This window comes from Odontesthes bonariensis, chromosome 8 (genome assembly GCF_027942865.1).
Source record: "Odontesthes bonariensis isolate fOdoBon6 chromosome 8, fOdoBon6.hap1, whole genome shotgun sequence".
In the NCBI taxonomy this organism is placed as follows: Eukaryota; Metazoa; Chordata; class Actinopteri; order Atheriniformes; family Atherinopsidae; genus Odontesthes; species Odontesthes bonariensis.
Window position 1 is genome coordinate 19,364,191 of NC_134513.1, and position 25,022 is coordinate 19,389,212.

General features: G+C 41.9%; 2 protein-coding genes across 3 annotated transcripts; one reads left to right on the forward strand and one right to left on the reverse strand.

Moving 5' to 3' along the window:
* Window positions 1-1,167: 1,167 nt before the first annotated feature.
* ldhba (lactate dehydrogenase Ba) lies at window positions 1,168-21,218 on the forward strand. The gene is made up of 8 exons (XM_075472014.1): window positions 1,168-1,400; window positions 16,421-16,557; window positions 16,839-16,956; window positions 17,036-17,209; window positions 17,362-17,535; window positions 17,662-17,779; window positions 18,866-18,989; window positions 20,341-21,218. The coding sequence occupies exons 2-8, from the start codon at window positions 16,429-16,431 to the stop codon at window positions 20,506-20,508; spliced, it is 1,005 nt and encodes a 334-aa protein (XP_075328129.1). The 5' UTR covers window positions 1,168-1,400; window positions 16,421-16,428; the 3' UTR covers window positions 20,509-21,218.
* A 1,717-nt stretch (window positions 21,219-22,935) lies between these two features.
* On the reverse strand, window positions 22,936-24,158 carry kiss2 (kisspeptin 2). Of its 2 annotated transcripts, none has more exons than XM_075472550.1 (2): window positions 23,960-24,158; window positions 22,936-23,319 (listed from the first exon to the last, which is right to left on the reverse strand). In XM_075472550.1, the coding sequence occupies exons 1-2, from the start codon at window positions 24,069-24,071 to the stop codon at window positions 23,057-23,059; spliced, it is 375 nt and encodes a 124-aa protein (XP_075328665.1). In that variant the 5' UTR covers window positions 24,072-24,158; the 3' UTR covers window positions 22,936-23,056. The 2 variants fall into 2 exon arrangements, with proteins under 2 accessions (XP_075328665.1, XP_075328666.1); XM_075472551.1 differs by having other exon boundaries at window positions 22,936-23,316; window positions 23,960-24,156.
* Window positions 24,159-25,022: the final 864 nt, after the last annotated feature.

Genomic DNA, 25,022 nt, shown 5'->3' on the forward strand with positions numbered 1-25,022 from the left:
ATAGCTTGTAGTACGTGTCTGCTGTCACAGTGCTTGCAGTATGAGAAAAAAAATTTGCATTCAGAATGAAAATGTATAAACAAGCATTCGGTTTGATGCAATGTAGGTCACACAATATCAACAACTAAGAGTCTTATGAAATGTTTACAGGGGAAAGTCCATCTGTGTCTAAGTCCACCTTGATAAGGTACAAACAGACCTTTCAAGCAATGAGGAATACTGCTTCTCGGGGTTAGCTACCTGCTGATATGTTAGAGGCCGAAGTTGGGATACAGAGGTGTTGTCAATCAACACCAGGAGAAAATCCCAAAGCTATATGCCATTATTTGCTATACTACTAGACTGTTTTGATAATGCTTACAGGAGCATTGAGAAGCTTTTTCTGAGATTTTTGAATTTCTGTTTGGAAAACCTCTGCAACAGCACAGAGGCTTAATGGAAGCAGAATGGGTCAAATGAGAAGCTCTCAGGAGAGCTTAGTGCTGGGTTAACTTACAGTGGAGCACATTTAATTACATTTTAGCATCGACTGCTGCCAGATGTACGAAGAAATGCTTCTATCTGCACAGTCTTACATATCCACACGGTGTCCAGTACAGGGGCAATTTTAGGATCTGGTCTTTAGGGGTGCCCAGCCCCCTCAGTGCTCACAGAGGCACATTATTTCTCACTAATTGAGGCGAACTAGTACATTTATAAATTTTGGACCTGTATTAGTTTTTCCCTAGCTGTATTCATTTTCCCCTACAACATTCAATTTTGACCTCTTCATTTCAAAAGACTGTGGCTCGACAGGGATAACAGAGAGCCTGAGACAAATATTGAAGACAACTCAACATTTATTTTGGGAGTAAAGAGTTAAAACAAAAACAAATGCTAGAAAATAAATAAAATGGTCACTAAAATAATGCATCCTTGAGCAAAAAAAAGGAAGTTTTTTTGCATAATATAATATTTAAAAAATGTGCTGAGCCAGGGGGTGCCGAGCTATCTCATGGTTGGTGCCTTGGCACCACTAAAAATACCCTAGCCTCGCCCCTGGTCCAGTATAAAACCTGCTTCATACACATCAGGGTGCACTACTCTCTGGTTATTGGGTGAGTTTTCTGTTTCAGTAAAAAGAAACCTGTAGCTCTTGACTTTCCAGCAGTGATAAACAGAGAATTATGTTATCTTGACCCATATAAGAAGCAATTAGTTTCCCATGTTAAACCCTGACAGGCCGGACACCCCTCTCAGCTCCCCTCCCCTTTGACTGCTCACATCCTCCTCCTCCTCCTCTGCCTCTCTTCCTCCTTGCTGCACGTTCAGCTCTACATTAGCCTTCCGCCTTATCTTCCTGCCAGACGCCACACCGTCTCAATCACCAGGTCCAGATAACCAGCATTTTCCCGAAACCTGTAAGTGTGAGGCTTTCTTTCTTTTACTTCTGTGCATGTTTTTTCGTGTGGATTTGCGGCCGCCGCACAGTTGCCGCGTGCTGAACACACGAGCAGCTATGGATGCTCGTGACGCTGAGCGAAGCCATTAACGATGTATTCTAGGTCAAACTGAATGTCATAGAAATGTTTGGAGCATCATTAAGGAGGTTTTCGGCCTTTACTGTCGGGTGGACGGTTCAGAATTATTAAAGGACGGTCATCTCGGTATGCCATATGAATGTTTCAGCTCAAACATCGTTTTACTTTGCGCGTACGTGACTGCATTCACGGACATATCTTCCCCGGATTTCCGCTGTGCTCATGTCTTTCGTTTTTTTTAATTTTTATTATTTATTTATTGTCAAATATTACATAACGTAGCACAGACGGGAATCAATTTAGCTTCATGAAAACACAACGAACACGGACTGTCGGTGTGGGTATCCTGTCACCGACTTGTCGGTGTTCTTTCGTGTTTGAGTCATCTATGTTAAAAACGAGCAACATCCTCTGCGCGTCTCCTGCTGAAGATGAAGGACGACGGAAGGGCTCAGGCCCAGACTGTTGCACAACACCCACCCCTTTGAAATCACTGACATGTATTTATTTTCTGCCTGCTTGCGCTCACGAAGTTGGTTCTAAAGCAACACGGCTGGCTGCTTGCTTGTGTAATAGTAAGCTGATATGTTGGTGAGTGAAATGGGTCATTGTGTTCAGAGAGCCATTGTTGGGCAGCAGATAGCTGAGGGGGGAGGGGGGGGGGGCGTTCCTTTATGGACACAGACCACCTGACTGCCCTTTTCCCTTGCTCATTTGCCCTTGATATGACTGGCATGTTCACATGTGGGCAGCCTGAGCTAGCTGGCTAAAAATTGTAGGAGCAGATCCATGGAGCTTTGTTCTTAATGCCTGCTGACAGTTAAGGTCAGTGGTTTCCAAAATTAGGGTCTCTTTGAGTCCCTCAGCTGATTTTAGTTATCAGAAGCTGTCATTTGCCTTGTATTCACTGTCACAAGTTGAATTGCATCCCTCCAAGGACATGCTATGATCAACAGGACTCTCCATTCTCTTGAGATGTACAAATTTGACAATCCCTGGGTTTGTCTGTTCTCTTTGCTCCAGTTCTACGTGCCGATTTGACCTCAATGTAATTCAACATGTTCATAAATAATACCAGCTGCACTGTTCAGTTGGACATGGGCTTGTTTGTGCTTTTCCCTTAGTAATAAAAACCTCTGGGCTTGGCCCGCTGCCAGAGGTCCTTTTGACTTTCAGCGCCAAAGCTATTGAACCTGTTCAGACTGAAATTTGATGAGCGAAAAGCAGAAGGAGCAGAACCAGCAGCGCAGTCGATAAGAACCTAAATAAACTTCTGTGACACAAGTTTTTTTTTGTTTGTTTTAAAATGCACTATTACAACAACACATTTTTTTTAATCACTTTATGGACAGCTTTTCTATCTCGTTGATCAGAGTGCATCATGCATGCCAGATTAAACTGTGAATGTTTACCTCTTTAAATGAAGGAACCAAATGTTCACTGGTATTGCCAAAGAGTAACCTTTGGATGTGATGCTTGGCCTCTGAAGGAGAGTTGAAGGCAGGGTGTGTTTGTTTGGCGTTTGAGTAAAAACAAAAAAATGAACCGCCTTTCTCCAGAATAAGGCACTCACTCCATCATTGATCCTATTCACACAGCATGTTAAAGGCTGGACTAATGATGGCTGCTTTGCGGTTTGAAAGCACACACTGAAACTGTGTCCCGCTGCCCTCAGTTCAATCCATATGAACAACCAAAGGTGAAGGGTGGCAGTTTAATATAAATAAATAAATAAATTAAAAAAAACTGTTGGCTAATAGTGTGACTCTCATCCCAGCCTAATGTTTGTGTGTGTCTAGACAGCAGGGTTTTTGTGTAAGCGGTCAAAGGTTAGTCATATGAAAAGGTTTAAAATCTGTGGCCTGAGGATTTTCTAATGCTGGGTGTCTGACCCAATAACCTGAATATTTGTCTACTCTCTCAGTAAAAGTTGGGATCTTCAGATCCGGACGTCTCTGAACTACAAAAAAGTTTTGAGGTTTGTCCTCCTTTCGTTCCAAATGTTCCGTGACTCGGTCTTTTGCTCACGTATAACGCATCCCGTGATCATTGAATTCATACAGAAACGGGACATGCAGAAATCCTGGTGTGTGTGTGTGTGTGTGTGTGTGTGTCTGCTTTTGAAATCTTTTGCCAAGAAGTGTCGGCAGACCTGTTGCTGCTTCAACAGGCTAAATGTGTGTTTCTAGTTTCAGTGTGCATGGCTTATTTTTCCGGTGTGAGGAAGGTGCTGCATTTTGACATGGACGTGTGTTTGTTATGTAGGTAGAGAACTAAATGGGGACTGTTGTTGCAGATCTGTGGATGAAACCTTCTGGATTCACTTCTTCATGTCCAGCGTACATAAGCGTCTCTCTGTCGGACTGAGCCGTCAGTAAAAAGAATGATTTTTAGTGTGTTCCTCCTCATCGTAAGTCGTCACGTCAGCAGTTTTGAATGCAACCACTTCTCCAAAGTCCCCTCAGGTTGCATGTTATTGCAGCTCACATACTGCACACTCCTCCAACAGAAATAACCACCCAGACCTTCATTTTTCGTGCTGGAGGGAAAAAAAAGAAATAGAAATCCTTATGTAGAGAGCACAGTATAAACAAACGACTGCTTCTGTTTGACCTGAATCTCACTGGCTGCAGCAAACGTCCTGTTATCTCCTGATGATTGTGATACTCTTGTTATCACAGCTGAGCTCAGCAAAGTCCATGACACTCAAACCTGAGAGTTGTGGAAGTGCGTCTAGACTAAATGTCATTCAAAACCGAGCGAAGTACTACTAAGCAAAATTAAAGCAAGGGAGGTATGTTGAGCTTGAAGTAAAAGCTTCCAGTGTGACGAAGATGGCACTCTTTTTATCCTGCTAGATTACCATGGTAACCAGAGGTGGGTAGTGTAGTGGGTAGTGTACTTAAGTAAAAGTACTGTTACTTTAGTATAATATGACTCAAGTAAAAGTTAAAAAGTAGTCATCCAAATAATTACTTGAGTAAGAGTAAAAAAAAAAAAGTGCTTGGTGAAAAAACTACTCAAGTACTGAGTAACTGTTGAGTAACGTCTGATTTATTTGTTAACACAAGCATTCAAATAGACAGGCAAAAATACAAAATAATCATCTTTAGGCAAATTAGAGTTCATCCAATTGAAAAAATAAATTAAAATGAATTAATTACAAAATGGCTTAAATTAAAATCCAGGCAAATTCAAGTACTTAAAAAAATAATAATAAGAGACTTAGGAAATGTTTAAAACATGTAACCCATAGGCCTATGTGACTATTCGCCTATCCGCGAGGAAACAAATTTAGGAAACTTACATGTTTCCTCAAGTTAGATGTTGAGTTTCTGAATGCTGAAATGTCCATTTGTTTTGGTTGACACAGAAGACACATAATGTAGCTGCTGTTTCGCACTCTTTGTAAGGTAACCATACTTTCAGTATGAGGCCTCGTCTGTGTCTTCATTTCCCACCGTTGATTCTGACATTTTTCATCTGTTTCTTTTTTTGTTTGCTACGACTGTAAACTGTAAAGCTAACCCGTCCTGCCGCTGAGATTGAGTATGGTCATGTGACGAGACTGCATGGCTTGATTGGTGAAACACAGTCACATGGTAGATCCTTTGGTGGAAGTCTCTCTCTCTGTCAAAATAAAACATTAAAATGAGGCGTACGCCCGGGGGGATAAAAATAATGAGGCGTAGAATACCAAAGAGGTAAGAAGAAAAGTAACAAGCTCATTGTAGCCTAATGTAGCGGAGTAAGAGGACAGTTTCTTCTTCACAAATCTACTCAAAAGTAAAAAGTATAGTGATTTAAAACTACTCCTAGAAGTATAATTTTTTTGTAAAACTTACTCAAGTAAATGTAACTCATTACTACCCACATCTGATGGTAACTTAGCCAAACATCTAACCTGCTGCGGAGTGGTTTATTATGAGAGTTTCAGATGAAATCTTCTGAAAGAGGTGACGCCACTGATTTGTTTTCCTGAAGATGAACAAATCTGACAGCAAAACCAGACTGAAACAAAAGGAACGTCCTCAGGCACAAGTACTGAATCTATGTAAATATCTGACATGATTAAAACCAAATAAAGTGCTTCAACCAAAATCGGTCCATGAACTCCGTTTAGACCTTGATTAGATGTTGGCATTAGGGATGTACCGATACTGGTATCGGGTATCGGGCCGATACTGCTCTAACATACTCGTACTCGTTAAAGTTAGCCGATACCATAACCGGATACCATGAAGACCGCAATCAGAGGGTGTCCAAGTCCTGGTGTGCAATATACAACTACACAAAAATATTTTTATCTTATTTACTATATTAGTACTTTGTATGTACTCATTTCATAATACAGAGGAAAACTCTATTCCCTAAAAAATTATGAAAAAGAATAATCCTCAGAGAACCCATATTTCGCTGTTAGCGCAGTTGCGCAGGTGGGAATTATGAGACTGTGACACATCAGAGCCTGAAGGACAACATGAAAACAGAGAGAGCGCTTTCTTGTGCGGAGCAAACCACCAACCACCAGTGCAGAGCCTGCTGACAACCCACCACCGAAAGAAAAGAGGAAAAAAAAAAAACTCTCAGCTGACAGTATCATGAAAGTTACCGTCTTATGGCTTCAGTTGGACCGGGGGTGTCAACAATCCTCAGCCCGAGTGCGTCCTGTCGGGAGAAGTTAGCTAATGCTAACTTAACTGCTAGTTAGCTAATGGTAACTTAACTGCTAGTTAGCTAATTCTTCTGCATCGGACTACCTAAGCATCTCCCACCACGCGTTTGAGCACCTTCTTCTTTTCCCCGCTACCTGCCTGTGTGAGTTGGCGTTCTCTGCTCTTTTTAAACATAAAGAACAAGAGGAGGGCACGGCTCTCTGTTGAACAGGACTTGCGAGTGGCCCTCTGCACGGTGCCACCGAGGATTAAAGAAACCTGCGCGCCCCGACTCACTAATTTGTAAGTAGGCAAAATATTTACAATAGCACATGTTTCACTGATTGCTGAAATGTTGCATTTATCATTTGTAGTTTAAGACCATGGACAACTCAGCTTCCTTGCATTGACAGTTCTCTGTGCTGAAATTCTGCATTCTGAGTTTCCTTTGCCTCGTTTTTTATTTTGTGACCCGTCTGGTTTAAATGAATGTGTTGCTGCTTTGATGAAGCCTAATTTGATAAAGTTTCAAATTATTTTTTTAAATATTTCGTTAATAAATATTTCATGAGTAATAGTTGTCTTGTCACATTTTATTTGGCATTAGTAAATAATGATGCACATTCACAGATATTTTACATGATATGAATGATAACACCTGTTATAAGGGCTATTTTGCACAAGAGGTGTGCCTTGAGATTTTTACTTGTCCTTTGGTGTGCCTTGGGCACAAAAAGTTTGGGAACCACTGGGCCAGTGAGACCAAAACCTGTCTTCCAATTCATTACATTTTTTTGTGGTAGAAGTATCGGCATCGGTACTCGGTATCGGCAAGTACTCAGATCCAAGTATCGGTATCGTATCGGTTTGAAAAAAAGTGGTATCGGGGCATCCCTAGTTGGCATTTTAATACTTGTTGATTCAATGGCTTTTTTTTTTTCTCAGTGTTTGGTTTGTTAAAAATTTGATCCACCATGGATTTGAACTTTAACCAAAAATCAACCATTTTGAAAGTAAAACTTAGTTTGAATGAACAACTCACTCAGTGGGGTTACATGGCACTGAAAGGATCAGATAATTGGCTAAATTACAATAAGATTGAGTTATTGAGTGCATGTAGACACCTTAATCTGACAAGAAATTGGATCAAATCGAGTTACTTGCGATCAGATTAAGACCCTGAGACGACTATTAGCACTACTATCAGCAATAGTTGAAATGTGTACAGCGCCACCTATCGTTTTGGAGTATGACAGCTTTGTGCCTCTGATCCGATTCATTCACCGCCACATATCCAAGGATAATTACCCTAGCTCAACTCATTCTTATTGTAATTTAGCCAATTATCTGATCCTTTCAGTGCCATGTAACCCCACTGAATGATTCTCATTGTCACGTGTCTAAGTAAATCTAAACCTGCCGAGCTGTAGGTTTAACCACCAAGGCACGTTTATAGTGGCACGCACTGTTGGGTTACCATGGGAACCTACATGCCTTCAGTTGATGCAGTGTAGCTTATGTACCGTATGTTTTCACATTTTAGTTACACCTCTAAGGTGCATCAGCGATCCAATGAGCATTTTGTCCAAACTTCATCACAACCAGCAGTCCTTAAGTTATTTATTTAATGGTGCAATTTTTTTCATGAATTGTCTGTAGAGCCAAAATGAACGTTGTCCATGGTATTAGATCGGTCGGTGTCCCAATCTCAGTTGCACATAGTTGAATTAAAAGTAAAGCATGAAATTGCCTTGGCTTATGCTCTGGATGCACAGAAGTTGCACATTTGAATCGTTCTCTGTATCAGCAAACAAGAGTTTCAGTTCTCTGATATGAGTTTCGTAAGTTTTCTTACAATTTTATCTGTCCTCGAGACGTCAGGCATCCACAAGGACACCATATTTTTGTGATAAGTGTCTCAGACTTAGCCATATTGTGAGGAGATGAGAGCAAAATAAACGATATGAAGTCCTGTTGGTGTCGTATATACAGTAATAATGCTGCTGTAGGGATGGACATAACAAGCATGATAAGACGCAAACCATGTTCATACAGATTAACTTGACGTGTTAACCGTGCACGATGCGACGGTGCGCAAAGTGAGGAGAAAGATGACGGGGCTGGCCCTCACAGTCCTGATAAGACTTTTCTACTTAAAATGAACATTGGCTTTAGTCAGTAGGCAGTTGCTATTTGTCTTCCTCCACCTACGCCGTCATGTCTCGCTTTTTGATGCCCATCCGCTCATCCTCGTGTAAGTGTCTGTAAACGTGGTCCTGGGCTGTAATTCGTTAGTGTGCTGAGTAGGAGTGTTTTTTTTGTTTTTCTTAATATAAATGTTTTTTTTCTGTTTCTGTATGTGATCATGTGTGTTTTATCCAGAGCAGTCTCAGCATCATTGTTGCATTGTTTCAGTTGTAACAATAGGAGCGTTGGCTTTGCTGTCTTTCGTATTATGCAATTGTAAAATAAACTCAATAGTTTTAGATCTCATTAGCCGCTTTCGGACTGTAGGAACCTTTGGCAGTTCTAATAACCTTTTAATCCGCGGGGCCGTTTTCTCCCGTGTTCGGACATACAGGAACTCGGGGCCTTCTCCCTCAGTTCCTATAACTATTTAGCTCCTTCTCCGAGGTCGGGTCTTTTCATAGTTCTTATAGAACGAATCTAACGGAGGTGTTTGGTGGTCGGTAGCTACGCCCCATGTCATGCTATCACGGCTGAAATGTTTCCTCATAGGACACGGACACAACCGGCGGGTGTTTAATAAGTTAAACTTACACTGTTCTCATTTGTCTGCAGCGCTCTGCTCTCCTTTCTTCCTTCATGAAATGAAAAAGTATCTCCTGACTCTCTCTGTGAGCTTTTCCAGCCTCGATATTAGACGCCTGATGTGATTGTCCATGATTAATATCACCATCATGCAGACCATAAACACGGTGGCCTCCCCGCTCTCCATATTAGCTTCTTGGTGGTGGTTTTTCTACTCTCCTTACTTTTACCGTTTTGTTTTGTGTTTGAATGTAGCGCTAAACGGCTAACGGCTAACACGTCACTGAAGCAGACGGCTGCGCGCGGCGCATCAGTCCCTATCAGGTCCCGACTCGTGCGAATGCAGACTGAAACAGTTCCGCTGGGGAAGGATAGTTATCAGAACTAAATTCGAGGAGGGTAGTTCTCATAACTACTTTCTTAGAATGGCTCTGTCCAAAAACGGCTATTGGCCAGGTTTCCAGTGCTGTTTTTGATTGCTATTCGGAGGATGTGACGTTTAAATGCTCTCTTGAAGTGGTTTTTGCCTGTTTTTGAAGAAAAAACCTGATGCATATAATAAGGGAAATGGAAACGGCTTGGTGAAGCTCACCTGACCTGTTAGAGATGAAAATGACAAGACTCGGCAGCCGTTTCTGTTCTGCACCGACAAACCTCGAGATCATATATTCACTTTCGTAGATGAGAGTAATTCCTGTAGAGGAGCTCTCTCCATTTCCCTCTGGTGGATGTCTGCTACAATTTTTTTTTTTTTTTTTTTTTATTCCCTCCATCCTCAGTTAGGAACAGTGTCCTGTTAGGAAAACTACTTCCTCTATAGAATTACAACCACTAGCAACCTAGCCTTTACCTCCCCTTCTAGTGACACTAAAGAAGCTTATGTTTATTCTACTCAAACAGAAAGTCCGATTCACATTTTTGTTTTGCTGCTTTTCAAAAGATCATCTCTGGTTTTCTTTGCTCCCTGAATGGAAACCTCCTGCTGAAAGATGATAAAAGGGATTTTTGATCTAATTCCTAAATTATTTTAGGGGTGAAATAGTAATTGGTAAAATAATGGTTTAAGGAAAGGATTTAATTTGTTTTAATAATATGAGTTAAAGATGGGGAGTTTTATATTAATGCCTTTCAGTAATTATGTTAAAAGATTGCCGAGGCAAACATTAGCATTTCACCAGAGGCAGGATTGGTGGTTAACACGGTAGCTTAACATCCAACTCTGGGGTTTCATGTTTATGGCATTTCTCCTCTTACTGGAATTTATAGCCTTGGTAACCTATGTTGCCCATCTAACCTGTACTGGAGCAAGATATGTTTGAGATGAACCCTTTTTAGAGCACATTCCACTGACAAGAAAGCTGTTTTGGAAAATTGTATTGCCATTCCCAGAGGCTTGTGAATGGTCACAACCTCTTTTCACACTAATCTTTTCTCAGTTAGAGACATCGCTGCGTTTGAGCTGAGTAGCAGAGAGATGCATGCTCTGAGGGAACTATTTGTCTAATGATCTTGTACATGTTGACTTGTGAATATACCTATGGCTTTGAATTACGCTATTATAGCTGTTCTAACTTGCACCCAAAACCACTGTCATAGTCTAAATGTCTAAAACTACCTTTAGTAAGAGCCAGATGAATCTAATGAGATACACAGATGTAATCAGCAAGGGCGTAATTTTGGGTAGGGACGCTAGGGTCACATCCCTACCAATATTCAGCCCCCTACTGTGTAATCACGACCAATACAACCGCTGTCCTCCATTATTATGGCACATAAAGGGTTAAATGTATGTGACAGCTCGAAACCCCCCCTCTTTCACGTAGATATCCTTGTCTGATTAGCTACCCGTTTCTTGCTACACTTGGTTGGCTATCCCAGTTGTCACTCCAACTAAGCACCACAGTTCCCACAGTGGCCGCGACCGCCCATCGACCACCCCCACCCCATCGACCCCCGTCCCCCCCGTCCTCTCTCTCTCTCTCTCTCTTGACATTGGTAATGATGACTGATCCCCTCCCAAGAAACGAGACATTCGTTCATTCTTCACAGTCAGGAATGTAAGTGCAGGGTCTCTGTCAAGTTTTAACTAAGGAAAATCCCTTTCATGAATGGAAACCCTTCGTAAAAGCATTTAAGCTTCTTCTGCTCTTTAGGCACTAGGCCGGTTTTAGCACAGGGTCTCCGCGGATCCTTAAAAAGTCTTAAATTAAAAAATCCGTTTTTTTTAAGGTCTTGAAATGGCTTAAATTTCGCCGATTTTCGAAGAGTGGCATTAAATTTCATCTGGGCGGCATTAAATTTCATCTGGGCGGAATGAAAGAAAGATGTCTGGAGAGACGATTTTCTATCGCTCTGTGCACAATATGGCGACCGTTGACGTTCGAACTTTTGTGTGTGCGCCAGTACTTCCGGTGAAAACTTCCGGTGATTTGACAGCTAGCGCGTCAGGTTAGGGCCAGTGGCCGTAAACAAAGGTTAACTTATAGCTATAAACTTATAGCCTAGAAGACAGATGATAATATAACGTAGCTAAAAAGACTAGCTTTCTTCAGTAGCCTAATGCTTACCGATTTAGCAGCCTAGTTGCTAATGCTAGCCGCAGTAACGTTACCAAACGTCAAGGAGTTGGCTGAGCAGGGGCAAGATTATGGAGGGGCTGGCAGAGTTAACTTCATAATGGGTGAGTGCAGGTTTCATTCACTTGTTTTCATTCTTTCACAGGATTGATTCACTTCATTGGTTTATCCGATTGCTGGCCGCCGAGCCATTATGTGTCTGGGTTTGTGTATGTTACTGATCATGGTTGTTATTTTTTATTTTGCTCAGAGCCTCAAACAGACAGACAAATGTCAGCAGTTTGTTTACACACTGTTTGTATGTTATTTACAGCAGTATTGTTGTATTATTGAGAAGGCAGTTGCCTGAGTGACATGCACTTTATGTTTGTAAATATGCACTGACTGTTTGCACTGTTGCTAAAATACAATGTGCTTTGTTAAACTGAACAGCCCAGAGTGTAGTTTTTATATATATTTTTGCTGTGGTAATGGTCTTAATTTTTATTCTTAGAGGTCTTAAAAAGGTCTTAAGTCATTAGAGCATGTGATATTGTGCAACCATGCATCAACATATTTTTGTAAGGTGACAGACAGCAGAGAGGCTGGAGGAGATGGAGGTGAGGACAGAGGAGGTAAAGGAAAAGAGGCAGAAAGAGATAGAGGAGCAGAGGCTGAAGGAGAGGATGGAGGTGGTAGTGGAGGAGAACCTGCAGTTGGAGGAGATGGAGAAGGACAAGCAGAGACAGAGGCTGGAAATTCACAGGTGAGGTTAATGGATAATGTTAGTGATGAGAGTGGCAACCATGGCCTAGTGCATAGGTGGGCAAACTCAGGCCAGGGGGGCACATGCGGCCCGTTGAGCAATTTCATCTGGCCCACAGAGCCTTTACAAGAAAGACAACTTTTAAATCCAATATGATGCTGTCACCCAACCTCATTAAAATCAGGGGTCTTGCCTTGTGGCTTTGAGATTAACCGCTACTGTGTTCATCTAAGTACATTTCATTACAACGAGCAGGAATGAAATAGCCTAAAAGTTATGTCAGCGTACATTATTTCCTATTACTGACACAAGTTGTCTGCGATCTGGCCCTTCGACCGATATTCTTAACCCAATGTGGCCCTTGGGCCAAAATAATCACACACCCTTGGCCTAGTGGTTAAGGAGATAGACTTTTGATCCGAGGGTTGGAGGTTCGAATCCCACCCTTCCATTGCCCATCTCACTCCATGGCTGAGGTGCCCTTGAGTCTGCCCCAGAGACTGTAACCAATACCCTGTACTTAAAAAACAAGCTGTAAGTCGCTTTGGATAAAAACGTCAGTTAAATGTAATGTAATCAACATGCGGCCTGCATTACTTCTCTCTTGAGCACTAACTGTTATAGCATGATGGCGGGATTTTTTTATTTTGATGCCGCACAATCCAACAAACACCTCATGTGGTACCAGGTCATGGTCCACATACCTCAAACAAATAGCCTCTTGCTCTGTTCCAGAGATATCCTGAGTGCCGTCGATAATCAGTGAGTACTGCAGAACTGGAAGCACCTGAATGGCATGCGCGATACCTCTAACGATAGTGTTCCCTAACAATTGCAAAATTTCATTCTGCACTTTAGGAGAGGTATAGTCATGAGAACGAGCTAGCCAATCCCTGAGACGCGAGTCATCCTGAGCTTGCAATTTCAACAGCTGAAACGGATCGCGCAGTCCATTCAGGTGCTTCCAGTTCTGCAGTACTCACTGATTATCGACGGCACTCAGGATATCTCTGGAACAGAGCAAGAGACCATTTGTTTGAGGTATGTGGACCATGACCTGGTACCACATGAGGTGTTTGTTGGATTGTACGAGGTCCCTGGTACTACTGGGGTTGAAATAGCAAAAATGGCAGAGGATGTGCTCTTGAGGCTGAATATTCCAATGTCTGGGTTAAGAGCTCAGACATATGATGGTGCTGCAAATATGTCAGGGGGGTATTCTGGAGCACAAGCTGAAATTAAGACACAGCAACCTCTAGCATTGTTTGTGCATTGTGGGGCTCAGTGTTTGAACCTGATCACACAGTCTGCATGCAGAGCCAGCCCTCTGATTAATGACTCCTTGCAGTGGGTGCATGAGCTAGGAACATTACGCAAACAGTCTGGGAAGTTCAAAAACTTGTTTTCTGCAGCAGGAAGTTCAGAGGTACCGGTCAAGTCACTCAGGCCGCTTTGTCCGACCAGGTGGACAGTGAGAGGAAAGGCTATCCGAGCAGTGCTGTCTCAGTACGAACGTGTTTTGTCTAGCTTGGAGGAGATGGCATCAAGTGGGTCTAACACAGGCATGAGACCAAATGGCTTGCGAGAAAGATTTGAGAAAGGAAAAACTGTGCTTGGCCTTTGTTTGGCATTAGAGGTGATTGAGGAACTGGAGTGTCTCAGCACATCTCTGCAAAAGAGGACTGAGACTGTGGCAGGAATGAGAAGTGCCATAGAGTGTGTCAAATCTACCATACAGGGCAAAAGGAGTGAAGACAGCTTTCAGAAAGCAGTTGCAGTGGTTGACAGTCTTGGGATTGAACCAATCCAGATTCCTCACCAAAGAAAACCACCGAAACGATACTCAAGTGAAGCAATCCAGCACACTCCAAAGTCAGCTGAGGAGCAGTATAGAACGGAGTTCTACAAAATGTTGGATACAGTGCATGTTCAGTTTGAGGACAGGTTTAATCAGCCAGATCTCAGTGTACTGCAGGAACTGGAGGAAACGCTCCTTACTGGAGAAGTGAACGACATTATTGCCCAGTACCCAGAGCTGAATAGGGATGCATTAAAGGTGCAGTTAGCCATGTTCAGGTCCAAGTACTCCTACAAATCTAGTGTCGAAGTAGCTGACATCATGAGAGGTTTGGCAGTTGAAATGAGAGGCTTGTTTGATGAAGTCGAGTCCTTTGTCAGGCTTCTTTTAGTCATCCCAATTTCCTCATCTGAAGCAGAGAGAAGTTTCAGTGCCCTTACGAGACTGAAAACATGGCTAAGAACCACCATGACACAAGTAAGGCTGAACAATCTTGCTGTGTGCCATGTTCACCAGGAAAAACTGGACAATACTGACCTAACAGAGATCTGCCAGCAGTTTGTCTCTGTCACAGACAGGCGCAGGCATGTGTTTGGTTCTTTCAAATAAGAGCAACCAGTGTAAAGAAATGTACTTGTGTTAATCAGTATCAGTAACCAACACTTTACTTGCATGTTACATTATGTGTTTCAATGTTCTCAATCTATTACTTGCATGTTAGGCCTACATGCTGTAGTTATGTGTTTCAATGTTCTTGATCTTGATCTAAATTGGCTGTATTATGCACTGTTTCACCACTACAGCCCCAAACATCCTTTATAATAGAATACAGTTGAGAACTCTCTGAAGTTGCCTCCTTGACTTTCATTATATGAGTTACATTACATAACACTTAGCTGACTTTTTTTTATCCAAAGCGACTTATAAGAACACATTATTGGTTACAGTCTCTGGAGCAATGTTGGGTTAGTTTTGCTCAAGGTCACTCCAGTCATGGATGGGGGTGTAAACAGAGGTAGCCTAATTGTTGGATTTGAGCCTGCAACCCTGTGATTTAAAGACCAACTCCCTAAACATTAGGATGGCTCGTTAACATATAGCATCTGCATGCCATTAACTTATGATTGGTAATGCAAAAAAAAAAAAAAAAACTGTCGTGGAGCACTTTTGTGTCCCCACCAATGTCAAAATCAAAGTTACTCCCTTGGTAATCAGTCAGGACTTGTGTGTCAACTAATTCAGACCTGATGCAATTTGCACATTGATTCAACATGTTGAATTGGCATCGGATCTGTCGGCGAAGGTTCTTCTTTCTGATTGGTTACTCAGCGGGGTGGTTAAGTGCATGAGAAGGGAGACGACAGTGATGACATGCAGCAATCGGTGGATTTGTCGTCTTCATTTCACCTAAACAAAGACTCGAGTTTTGCTTTTATTTTTGTAATACTGTGAATGCAGTTTGGCAGTTTACTGCAGACAGATGGTGGAACGATACTCTGGGTACGTTGAAGTTGATTTAGGCTACGGCTACACGAAAACAAAACGAGGTTTTTTTTGAAAACGGGTACGAAAATTCTTGCGACCACACGGAAACGCGCTGCTGGTCCAGACGAAAACGATGAAACGATGCAGTACACACGCCACTGTGTCACGCCACGCTGTGAGACAATAGAGAAGTGTTAAAATTGGCTCACAGCGTCAACGTGTGACTGACGCAAAACCGTTTTAGCTGTAACAATGGAAACGAAACGAGGCCGTTTTCAAACTTTCCCACTCTGGAACCCGTTCTCAAAAACTATCGTTTTGGGGTAGTGGGAACGCCGGCTCCGTGTGGCCGCGACAGCGAAACGATAAGAAAAAGTATCGTTTACAGTGAAAAACGTTTTCGTGTAGCCGCAGCCTTAGGCTGCAGGACCACCCTATGCAACAGTAATGGGTGGCATACAGTTGAGTAATAAACTGACATTAAATAAAAGTAATAATTGGTTAAACTAATTAGATAAATGGAAAAATGTATTCCCTAATTTGATAAATAAATAAAAAGAGATAATAATTGTGTGTCTTTCTAATCTGGCAAAACCTTCTCTGAGCAAGTCATTCACACACAATGTTTCTATTATTCTGTACGTGGAGCTCAGGGGCATGAAGACTGGAGGAAGCTAAAACTAAATATGACTTTCCTTTAATTAATTACAGACCTTAAAAACTTTTTTTTTTTTTTTTTTTACTAAAATTAACAAGCCTGTTGGATTGCTGACTGTTTTTTATTTTTATTTAAATTTTTTTTAAATGAATTAAAAAAATTCATTATTGTTATTATTTAATCTGGTTCCACTCTTTGTCTCTCCCTGCAGCAGCAATCATGTCATCAGTGCTGCAGAAGCTGATCAGCCCAATGGCCGGCCCCTCTGCCGAGCCTCCAAGGAACAAGGTGACGGTAGTTGGAGTGGGCCAGGTGGGCATGGCCTGCGCCGTCAGCATCCTGTTGCGGGTAAGGCACTCTGCACCTCTGTATTTAAAAAAACAAACATTTATCTTCAGTGTGAGAGAAGAGCTGAAATAAAAGAATAGTTCTTATGTTTAAATCAACATTTTCCACACTGTTCCAGTGACAGTCCTCTTCATACTATTACGTTTTCTTTCTTATGAGGGGAAACGTGAAATACAGTAACTGTTGGAAAACATGATGGCATGTCTAAGTGTGCCTCCCCAGGCGTGAGAATGACGTCAGTAATGATCTTGTTGTCTCCTCCTTTGCTCTCACTCTCTCAGGACCTTTGTGATGAGCTGGCTCTGGTGGATGTGATGGAGGACCGTCTCAAGGGAGAGATGATGGACCTGCAGCATGGCAGCCTTTTCCTGAAGACTTCCAAGATAGTTGCTGATAAAGGTCCGAACCTCCAGATGCACTCTGCCCGCACACTTCCAGGCCTCTCCGAATGTCACTCAGATTTCTTTTCTCTCGTCAGACTACGCAGTCACCGCCAACTCTCGCCTCGTCGTGGTGACGGCTGGTGTTCGCCAGCAGGAAGGCGAGAGCCGCCTCAACCTGGTCCAGAGGAACGTCAACGTCTTCAAGTCCATCATCCCACAGATCATCAAGCACAGCCCCAACTGCACGCTCATCGTGGTGTCTAACCCTGGTGAATACCCGCCTTTACACCACCAGCGATTATTCCATACGATCGCCTTTTCCAGGGATATTGACAGATGGAATGATGCTATTGGTTTTGACAGTAACTCAATCTCTTTGCTTTTTGCTTGTGTGTTTTGTATCATTCATATTGATACATAGTTGATGTGCTGACCTATGTGACCTGGAAGCTGAGTGGTCTGCCAAAGCACCGGGTCATCGGTAGCGGCACCAACCTGGACTCTGCCCGCTTCCGCTACATGATGGCTGAACGCCTTGGGATCCACTCCAGCTCCTTCAATGGCTGGGTGTTGGGCGAGCACGGAGACACCAGCGGTGAGTACGCACAGGGAACCAGCTGCTGTGTCTGATGTGTTGGCGAAGGCTTCATCACCGTAGTTCTTCTGCTGCCGAGGTTGCTCGGATGCAGCGCAGCACTGACTTTATGTCGTGTCATTCCAGTGCCTGTGTGGAGCGGGGCCAACGTCGCCGGAGTCAACCTGCAGAAACTGAATCCTGAAATTGGTACCGACGCTGATAAGGAGCAGTGGAAGGCTACGCACAAGGCTGTGGTGGACAGGTAAGCTGTTGTTGGATTTGTCCCATGTTTTAACACCGTGTATCCTATGCCTGCGTGACCTTTCCGACTCAGCTCTTCTAACTGCTATCATGATTGGAGCAGGACAAATTCAGCATAATTCCAAACTTTATTTGGGATCCTACACTGAAAATGTTTCCAAGAAAGAATCCTACACATTGATTAAACAGAGGTGCCTAATTAAATCTAGAAACATGCAGCCTAACCCAGGCCCAGACTCTGCTCGTCCTTTAACCCTCCTGTTGACTTTAAATCAACAACTGGTTGTGATTTCCTTCATTTAATATCAAAGGCTGACTATTTTCTTAAAGAAATGTCATATCATTTAAATAATCCAATACATTTATGGAAAACTATAAATCAACAGATGGAAAATGTGGATCATATGTTACTGAAGCAAAGACTTCTCCGTGCGAGGCTTTGATACCGTACTGTCCTCTGGTTTGAAAACTAGCTGTCAGGCAGATGAGCATGTACAGGCATAAGGTTTCACTTTTACCTGGTTGGTGCGATGAAGGGTGTTCTCCAAGGGTCCGACTTGGGACCACTTTGATTCATTCTGCATGTCAAGGGTCTTGATCAAAATGTTTTTGTTATTTTAAATGTTTTAATGCTGTGAGTATGAGTTTACTTCCACAATGAAGTAGAGGAGAAGTGTAATGGATTGACTGTTCTGTTATAGCACTTCAGCAGTTATGAGGCCATGACTAATTACAGATGTAGAACAAAGGGCTGTGGGAATGTAACCTGTAACTCATGCTGTGTTAATATTGGCTTAACTCATTCACTGCCTGTCACAGCTCCGGCTCATCATCAAAGCTACTTCTGTGGTCATTTCCTTTATTGAATGATGACAACCAGTCAGTCTTGTTGATTCAAGCAACTGACTCCTCGTTTTATAAATTGGTTTGTCTATATCTTATTACTCAGCAACTTTAAATGGTAAATTCACAGGCTTGAAGTTTCAGGTTACAGTGTCATTGCTATGGATGTATTCTAATAGAGACCTATGAAAATGGACACACAGTCGGAACACAGATACTAACAGAGTTCCACCTCGTGTTGCAGCGCTTACGAGGTGATCAAGCTGAAGGGTTACACCAACTGGGCCATCGGCCTGAGTGTGGCCGACCTGACCGAGAGCATCATCAAGAACATGAGCCGTGTCCATCCCGTCTCCACGATGGTCAAGGTTAGAAACCCACACACACACACACAGATACAGTACACTGAAACACTACTGCAAACTCTTGCGCAACATCTGGAAAACCCACAGTTGTGCACCAGTCTGACTACATGTATTGCACATTATTGTACTGACATTTCAGAATGTTCTACACAAAACATCCCAAAATTTGAAAAAAAAAAAAAAGGTCAAACGCAAAGTCCACATGAAGAGAAAACAGTTGCAAGCAGTTGATGGATAAAAATAAAAACATAAATTTAGCATCAGCGGGGGGGGGGAATCATTTTAACATTGTTTAAATTCATTTTTGTACTGGATTAGAATTGATCAGCATCAATTAAATCTATGTACACACTTGTGTCACTGTCAGTTTTTAATACATTTGTTTTAACTAATATATTGGGTATTAAGTTGTGTATTTAGTAGTAGCAATTAGGGCTGGGCAACGATTAAAATTTTTAATCTAATTAATCACATGATTTCCCTGATTAATCGCATTTGTACGCAAAATCCAAAAATGAATTCAAAAGCAGTGTAAAGCTTTTAGCATTTAGTTTTATTTTAAATGTGCTGCCATATGAATGAAAGTGCCATAACATTTGTTGTGCAAACACACTTTTAACATCAGCATTTTTATGTAGAAGCCTCGCTCCACTGTCTGTTTCCTTGAATGACTTGCTGCTATCAGTTGTGTGTTTTGCCTTTAAGTGTAAAAAAATATTCAACTTCAATGCAGGAGTTTTTTTTATTTATTTATTTTGAAATACGTGGTTTTATGTTGAAACAAGTAAAACAGGAAGTAGCGTCGGTTAGCTCCATGAGTTTCGCATCTGTAACGGTGATGTTACCTTCTAGTTTTTTTTTTTTTTTTTATTATTACTCCATGCTTTGTAGTGTTTGCTGTAACTGTGTGATTGTGATGCATTCAACAGACTTTTACAATAATAAAACCTGCGTTAATGCTCGATTAAAATATTTATCGGCGTTAAATAGTTAACAAGTTAACTCGCCCAGCCCTAGTAGCATGAACCGAATGGTGACTAACCGATGCTGGAGCTGTGTGCAAAGAGAACAGATATTTAGTGTTTTGTTTAGATATTTCGTGTAAAGTCATCCTGTTAGATGCTTGTATGTAAACACCAGATCTAAATGCTCGTATATTGTGCCTCACTCACTGGCATCAGACGGATATCCATCTTCGTGTCCCACTCAAAGAACTGTGTTGTTTTTCCACCTAAAAAAGGAACCAACTTTTCCTTTTTGTCTGTGTCCGTTACTGACAATGTAGCCGTAGATGCTGATAATCAGGAAGGATTGTGTCCTAGTTTGAATCGGGTGTGTATTCTGTGTTTTCCAGGACATGTACGGCATTGGTAACGAGGTCTTCCTGTCTCTGCCCTGCGTTCTGAACGGCAGCGGCGTCGGCAGCGTGGTCAACATGACCCTGAATGATGACGAGGTGGCCCAGCTGAAGAAGAGCGCCGACACTCTGTGGGGCATCCAGAAGGACCTCAAGGACCTGTGAACACAACTGCACTCGACACCCCCCACAGTGCAGAGGATCCTGCCGTCTCACACGCACTCCTTTTCTAACTGCCGCTTCTCAGACCGGATTGTTCTTAATTTAAAGGGTTATACGAGTGTTTTTTGAAATTAGGCCAGTGTGGATTTCTACTTTCCATGTCTGTCGTCACATTATCAGAGCTACATTGTGTCAAGGCCCACTTTTAGTCTGTCACCCATTACTAAAAAAAACACCGGTATGCTCCTTTAAAATAAGGCACTCGTAGGTTCAAGTTGCTGTTAGTGTGTTGGTGTTAGCAGATGTAAGCTGATCTGTGTTTGTGTATTCAGTAGGGATTTCTATGCTTCAGTTCTTTGGACCAGGATCAAACACTGTTCCCCAAGAGCCCAACGTGTCACCGTGCTCCTCCACCATTGTCTGTACTGAGTGGTGCATTTAGCTCCCTCCAGGGAAGCACTGGGAGAAAGACCACAAATGTCTCCAAAGACCCCCCCCCCCTCCAAAATCCATAAGATCATGTTTTCCTCCATCCTTTATTTCAACCTGTTAGTTGACAGGACACGACTTGACTAACACACAATGAAATGTGACGTTTTGAGTAGAAGGGGGGAGAAAGTGGAAAAGTCAAATGTGTTTATATGTTCCCGTGTTATCAGCTGTGTTGAAACCATCAACGTGTAACTTAATAAATTTGGAACTCATGAAGGGTACTGTGTGCGTAAGAGTGTCTTTTTTTTTTTTTTTTTTTTAAATGGGGAAAAAATGACTGTTCAGGTCACTCTGTCCTAAAACAGTAAAGGGAAACATGTTGGTTCATGAGTTCTGTGCAGTAAAATTGAAGCCAACATTGTGTACAAGAAACAGATTTTCAAACTAAACTTTTGTTAACCTTCTTCGCTGTTTTCTTGGAACATTTTCAGCGTTGCTCATGACAGCCATTTTTTTTTTTTTTTTTTTTAATTCGCGTCAATTCAATTAATTTTTATTTATATAGCACCAAATACAACAAATGTCATCTCAAGGCACTTAAATAATAAAGTCCAATTCAAGCCAATTGAAATTTAATTCATTGTAATCATAATTATTTATAAAATAATCCAATTCGTTCATCTAGAGCCAATTCAAAAACAATTTCCTAGCTAAGGAAACCAACAGATTGCACGTCAGTGTCTGTTAACAAAAGTCGTGTCTCTTAAAAGCATAAAATTAAGTTCCTCCAACAACAAATTATTTTTTTTACTACATTTTGATTTACTCAGAACTTTTAGATGAAATGACCTTCACAGCAGTCTGACATTTCTGACCATACACATTTATGTAGCATGTGCTTGATGTGTGTTTCTCACTCACACAAACACTAGACTGCTCTTATTTATATGTGTATATATATATATATACACACAGATACAGTATGGGCTTTTACTCTACAGTAACCCAATTATAAACATATCAGGGGTAACCTTGGGCTCAGTATCTTGCCCAAGGACAAAACTGTCAACATCTTATCCAGCTGAGCCACAGTTGCCCTATTTAAATAAAAACAACAAAAAGGAAACTGTCTTTTGGAGATTAATGTATGCTAACCCGTTCAAATAGAGCCCTAAAAGGTCATAGAGCAGTTTGTCAGATGTGAATCTACTTTCCTGGTTTTCTGTGACTATACTGAATACATGCCTTTGACAGTTGGATTAAAAGAAGTTGTGGGTTTTCTTTAGCTGTAGGAAAATCAGCTGCTTTTATTAAGTTTGGACAGCCATTCCTCGGGCTCATTTATGTGCATGTATCACACACAGAAATTAGACAAACGTGATAACAAAGACTGATATTTCTTTATGGGTGACAAAGTTCACTTCAATGGTGCGAATATCTAACAGGTTTTTTTTCAGTTAAACGACCCAAAGTGAAGGATTCTGTAGGTCATTCAGCAAAAGTTGTTTGGTCTGTCTTCACAAATGTTTTTTTTAAATCGAAAACTATTGGTTTAGATGTGTATTTCCATTCTTTGAATACTTCAAAGTCTACGCAACACAAACATGAATAAATCTGATTATTTGCTCATTGATAAACTAAAAATCCAGAGCCGCAAGATGAACACACAGTAGAAACGATCACAGTGCCCTCTTGTGGTTGCATTAAGGCGCTGCAGTAATTTAGTTTTCGGCTCATATCTCAGAATGACATCTATGTGGAACTTGCGTGTTCTACTCAAAGTAATTATGAATGTCTGTTTGTCTCTGTTCGCCCTGTGATCGACTGGTGACCTGTCCAGAGTAAGATGAAGTGAACATGGACATTTGTTGTTTCTATGATAAAGCTCTCAAGATGATTTCGAACAAAAAGGATCCTGTGTCAGCTAAGATGTTCCTTTTTTTAAATGTAGTTAATTTCCCGGCCTAGTTCCGCTGTAGGTCTGAAAAAAAAATCACATTAAACATAGGTACAAAAAGTTTTATTCGGGGAACACAGTTTTATCTGAAGTCAAGGCTTTTTACCATTGACTTTCCACCACAAAATGACACATTTCGTCAGAGGAAGACGCACGTCGGTTTCAGGTGGGCACCTCCAGTTCTCGCGAGAAGAGAAAGAGGGGCGAAAACTTCTCGGTCCTCGCGCTTTTAACGGCTCTTCTGTAAAGATAGCTGTCGTAGCGTTTCCCAAAGCGGAGGCCGAACGGGTTGTAGTTGAACTTACTCCGGCGGTCGTTGCACAGGAGCTGCCGCTGGTCGTCGCTCTCTCTGGCGGAGAAGCACAGGCTGGGGTCCCCTGCTGGGAAGTCTCCCGCAGTCCTCCTGAGCGCAGAAAGGACTGCTGCTGATGAAGAGGAGCAGAGACATCAGCTCAACAGCGCCACGACGACACTTACGTAAAGATACGTCACCTGCGATTCACTTTACATTACACTCAATTGTCGCTACAATATTTGTTGAGCTACAATGGAAATCCTTTAGGCCGTCTGTCTTTATTTGAAAAGTTAAAGTTCTTTTTTAGTTTTATATTCTTTTTAGCCCAGACAAAAGTCCAGAACCTTGAAACATGAGCCTCCATTTTTTTTTAGCTACTTAGAAAGGCAAGGCATCTTTATTTATATAGCGCATTTCATACCACAGGCAACTCAATGTGCTTTACATAAAGACAAGGCATTTAAAAGAAAAGCATAAAGCAAGCAATTTAAAGAGAAAAAAATAGAATAAAAAAAAAAAGACTATCGTTTAGACACGTGACAGAATGACAGTTTAGAAACCCTGAAACACCACAACAAGAGGATGGTTTTACACTGACATTAGATATTAAAGAGGACACCCAGTGTCTATCCACCTCCTGTTAACCTCCAGAGAACTTTACGACAGGATTCAGAAATCAAATATTCCACGAACAAAATAAAAAAAAATATCTAGTAAAAGGAACAAAAATAAGATAGTAAACAGAGGTAAACTCTGCTCAGGTGGCCCACCTGTTGCACGAGTCTCCTGGTCAGACGCAGGACCGGGCAGAGCCGCCCCCTCACTCCCTCCATCCTGAGCACCAATCAGCGCGCTCACCACAACCACGAGCAAAATTCTCATCTTTCAGCCAGATATCCTCCCTGTGTGAGTCCAAGCTGTAGTGTTCACCCACGCAGCGGGAACTAACGTGTGCGCCCCGTTCAACCCAGTTTTGTGTCTGCACCAGGTGACCTCCTGCTCCTGCAGCTGGCAGCCAATCACAGTGGCCTGCCTGTGCGGAGCTGTCTGCTGGCGCTGGTGCTGAAATGCATCATTCATCAGCTCTTCTGGGAAATGTTGACAGGTCAGCGTGCTGCGCGCAGCATCCATCCAGGACAAGATAATACGGCACTGCATATAGAAACAGGGAGGAAACACAGAGGATTTGTTTACCCCAGAGCCAGTTTGACAGCTTTGAGCAAAGGTGTTTTTTTAAATCAACGTATTACATGTGAAATAGAGCTGTGTGTTGTCTCTGTGGCAGAAAAGCCCAATGTATATCCATCCCAGAGTTAAAGGGTTCACAAAAAGGTCATCTGTCCCAGTATAGCCAGGAACATTATGAAACATTTTTTCAAAAAGAAGCATGTTCAAACATGCCCGATTAAATATTTTAGAGATTCGACACTGGAGAAGATTAAAGTCAATGAATGTGGTAAATCATCTGTCACATTTCCTTAAGTTGCAGTCCTCTGTTGAAGCATCCTTCTGAGGATACTCGGATGGCTTTAATTGAGGACTTTGTTTAGCTGCTGTGAATCTTTTCTGTAGCTTGAGTTTTCTGGCAGAAACATGGTACCAAAATTAAGGGACAATGCAACAAAGACGTTGGTCAACAGTGCAAAACGTAGCAGTTTCACAGTGAAGGCTCAAATGTTGTAGAAAGGCTGTAATCTGAAGGTGCCAAAATGATCCCAAATATACAATCCCCGGCCACTTTGTTAGGGACACATTGATAGAAGGTTGGACCCCCTTTTGCCTTCAGAATTGCCTTCATTCTTCGTGGCATACTTTCAACAAGGTGTTGGGAAA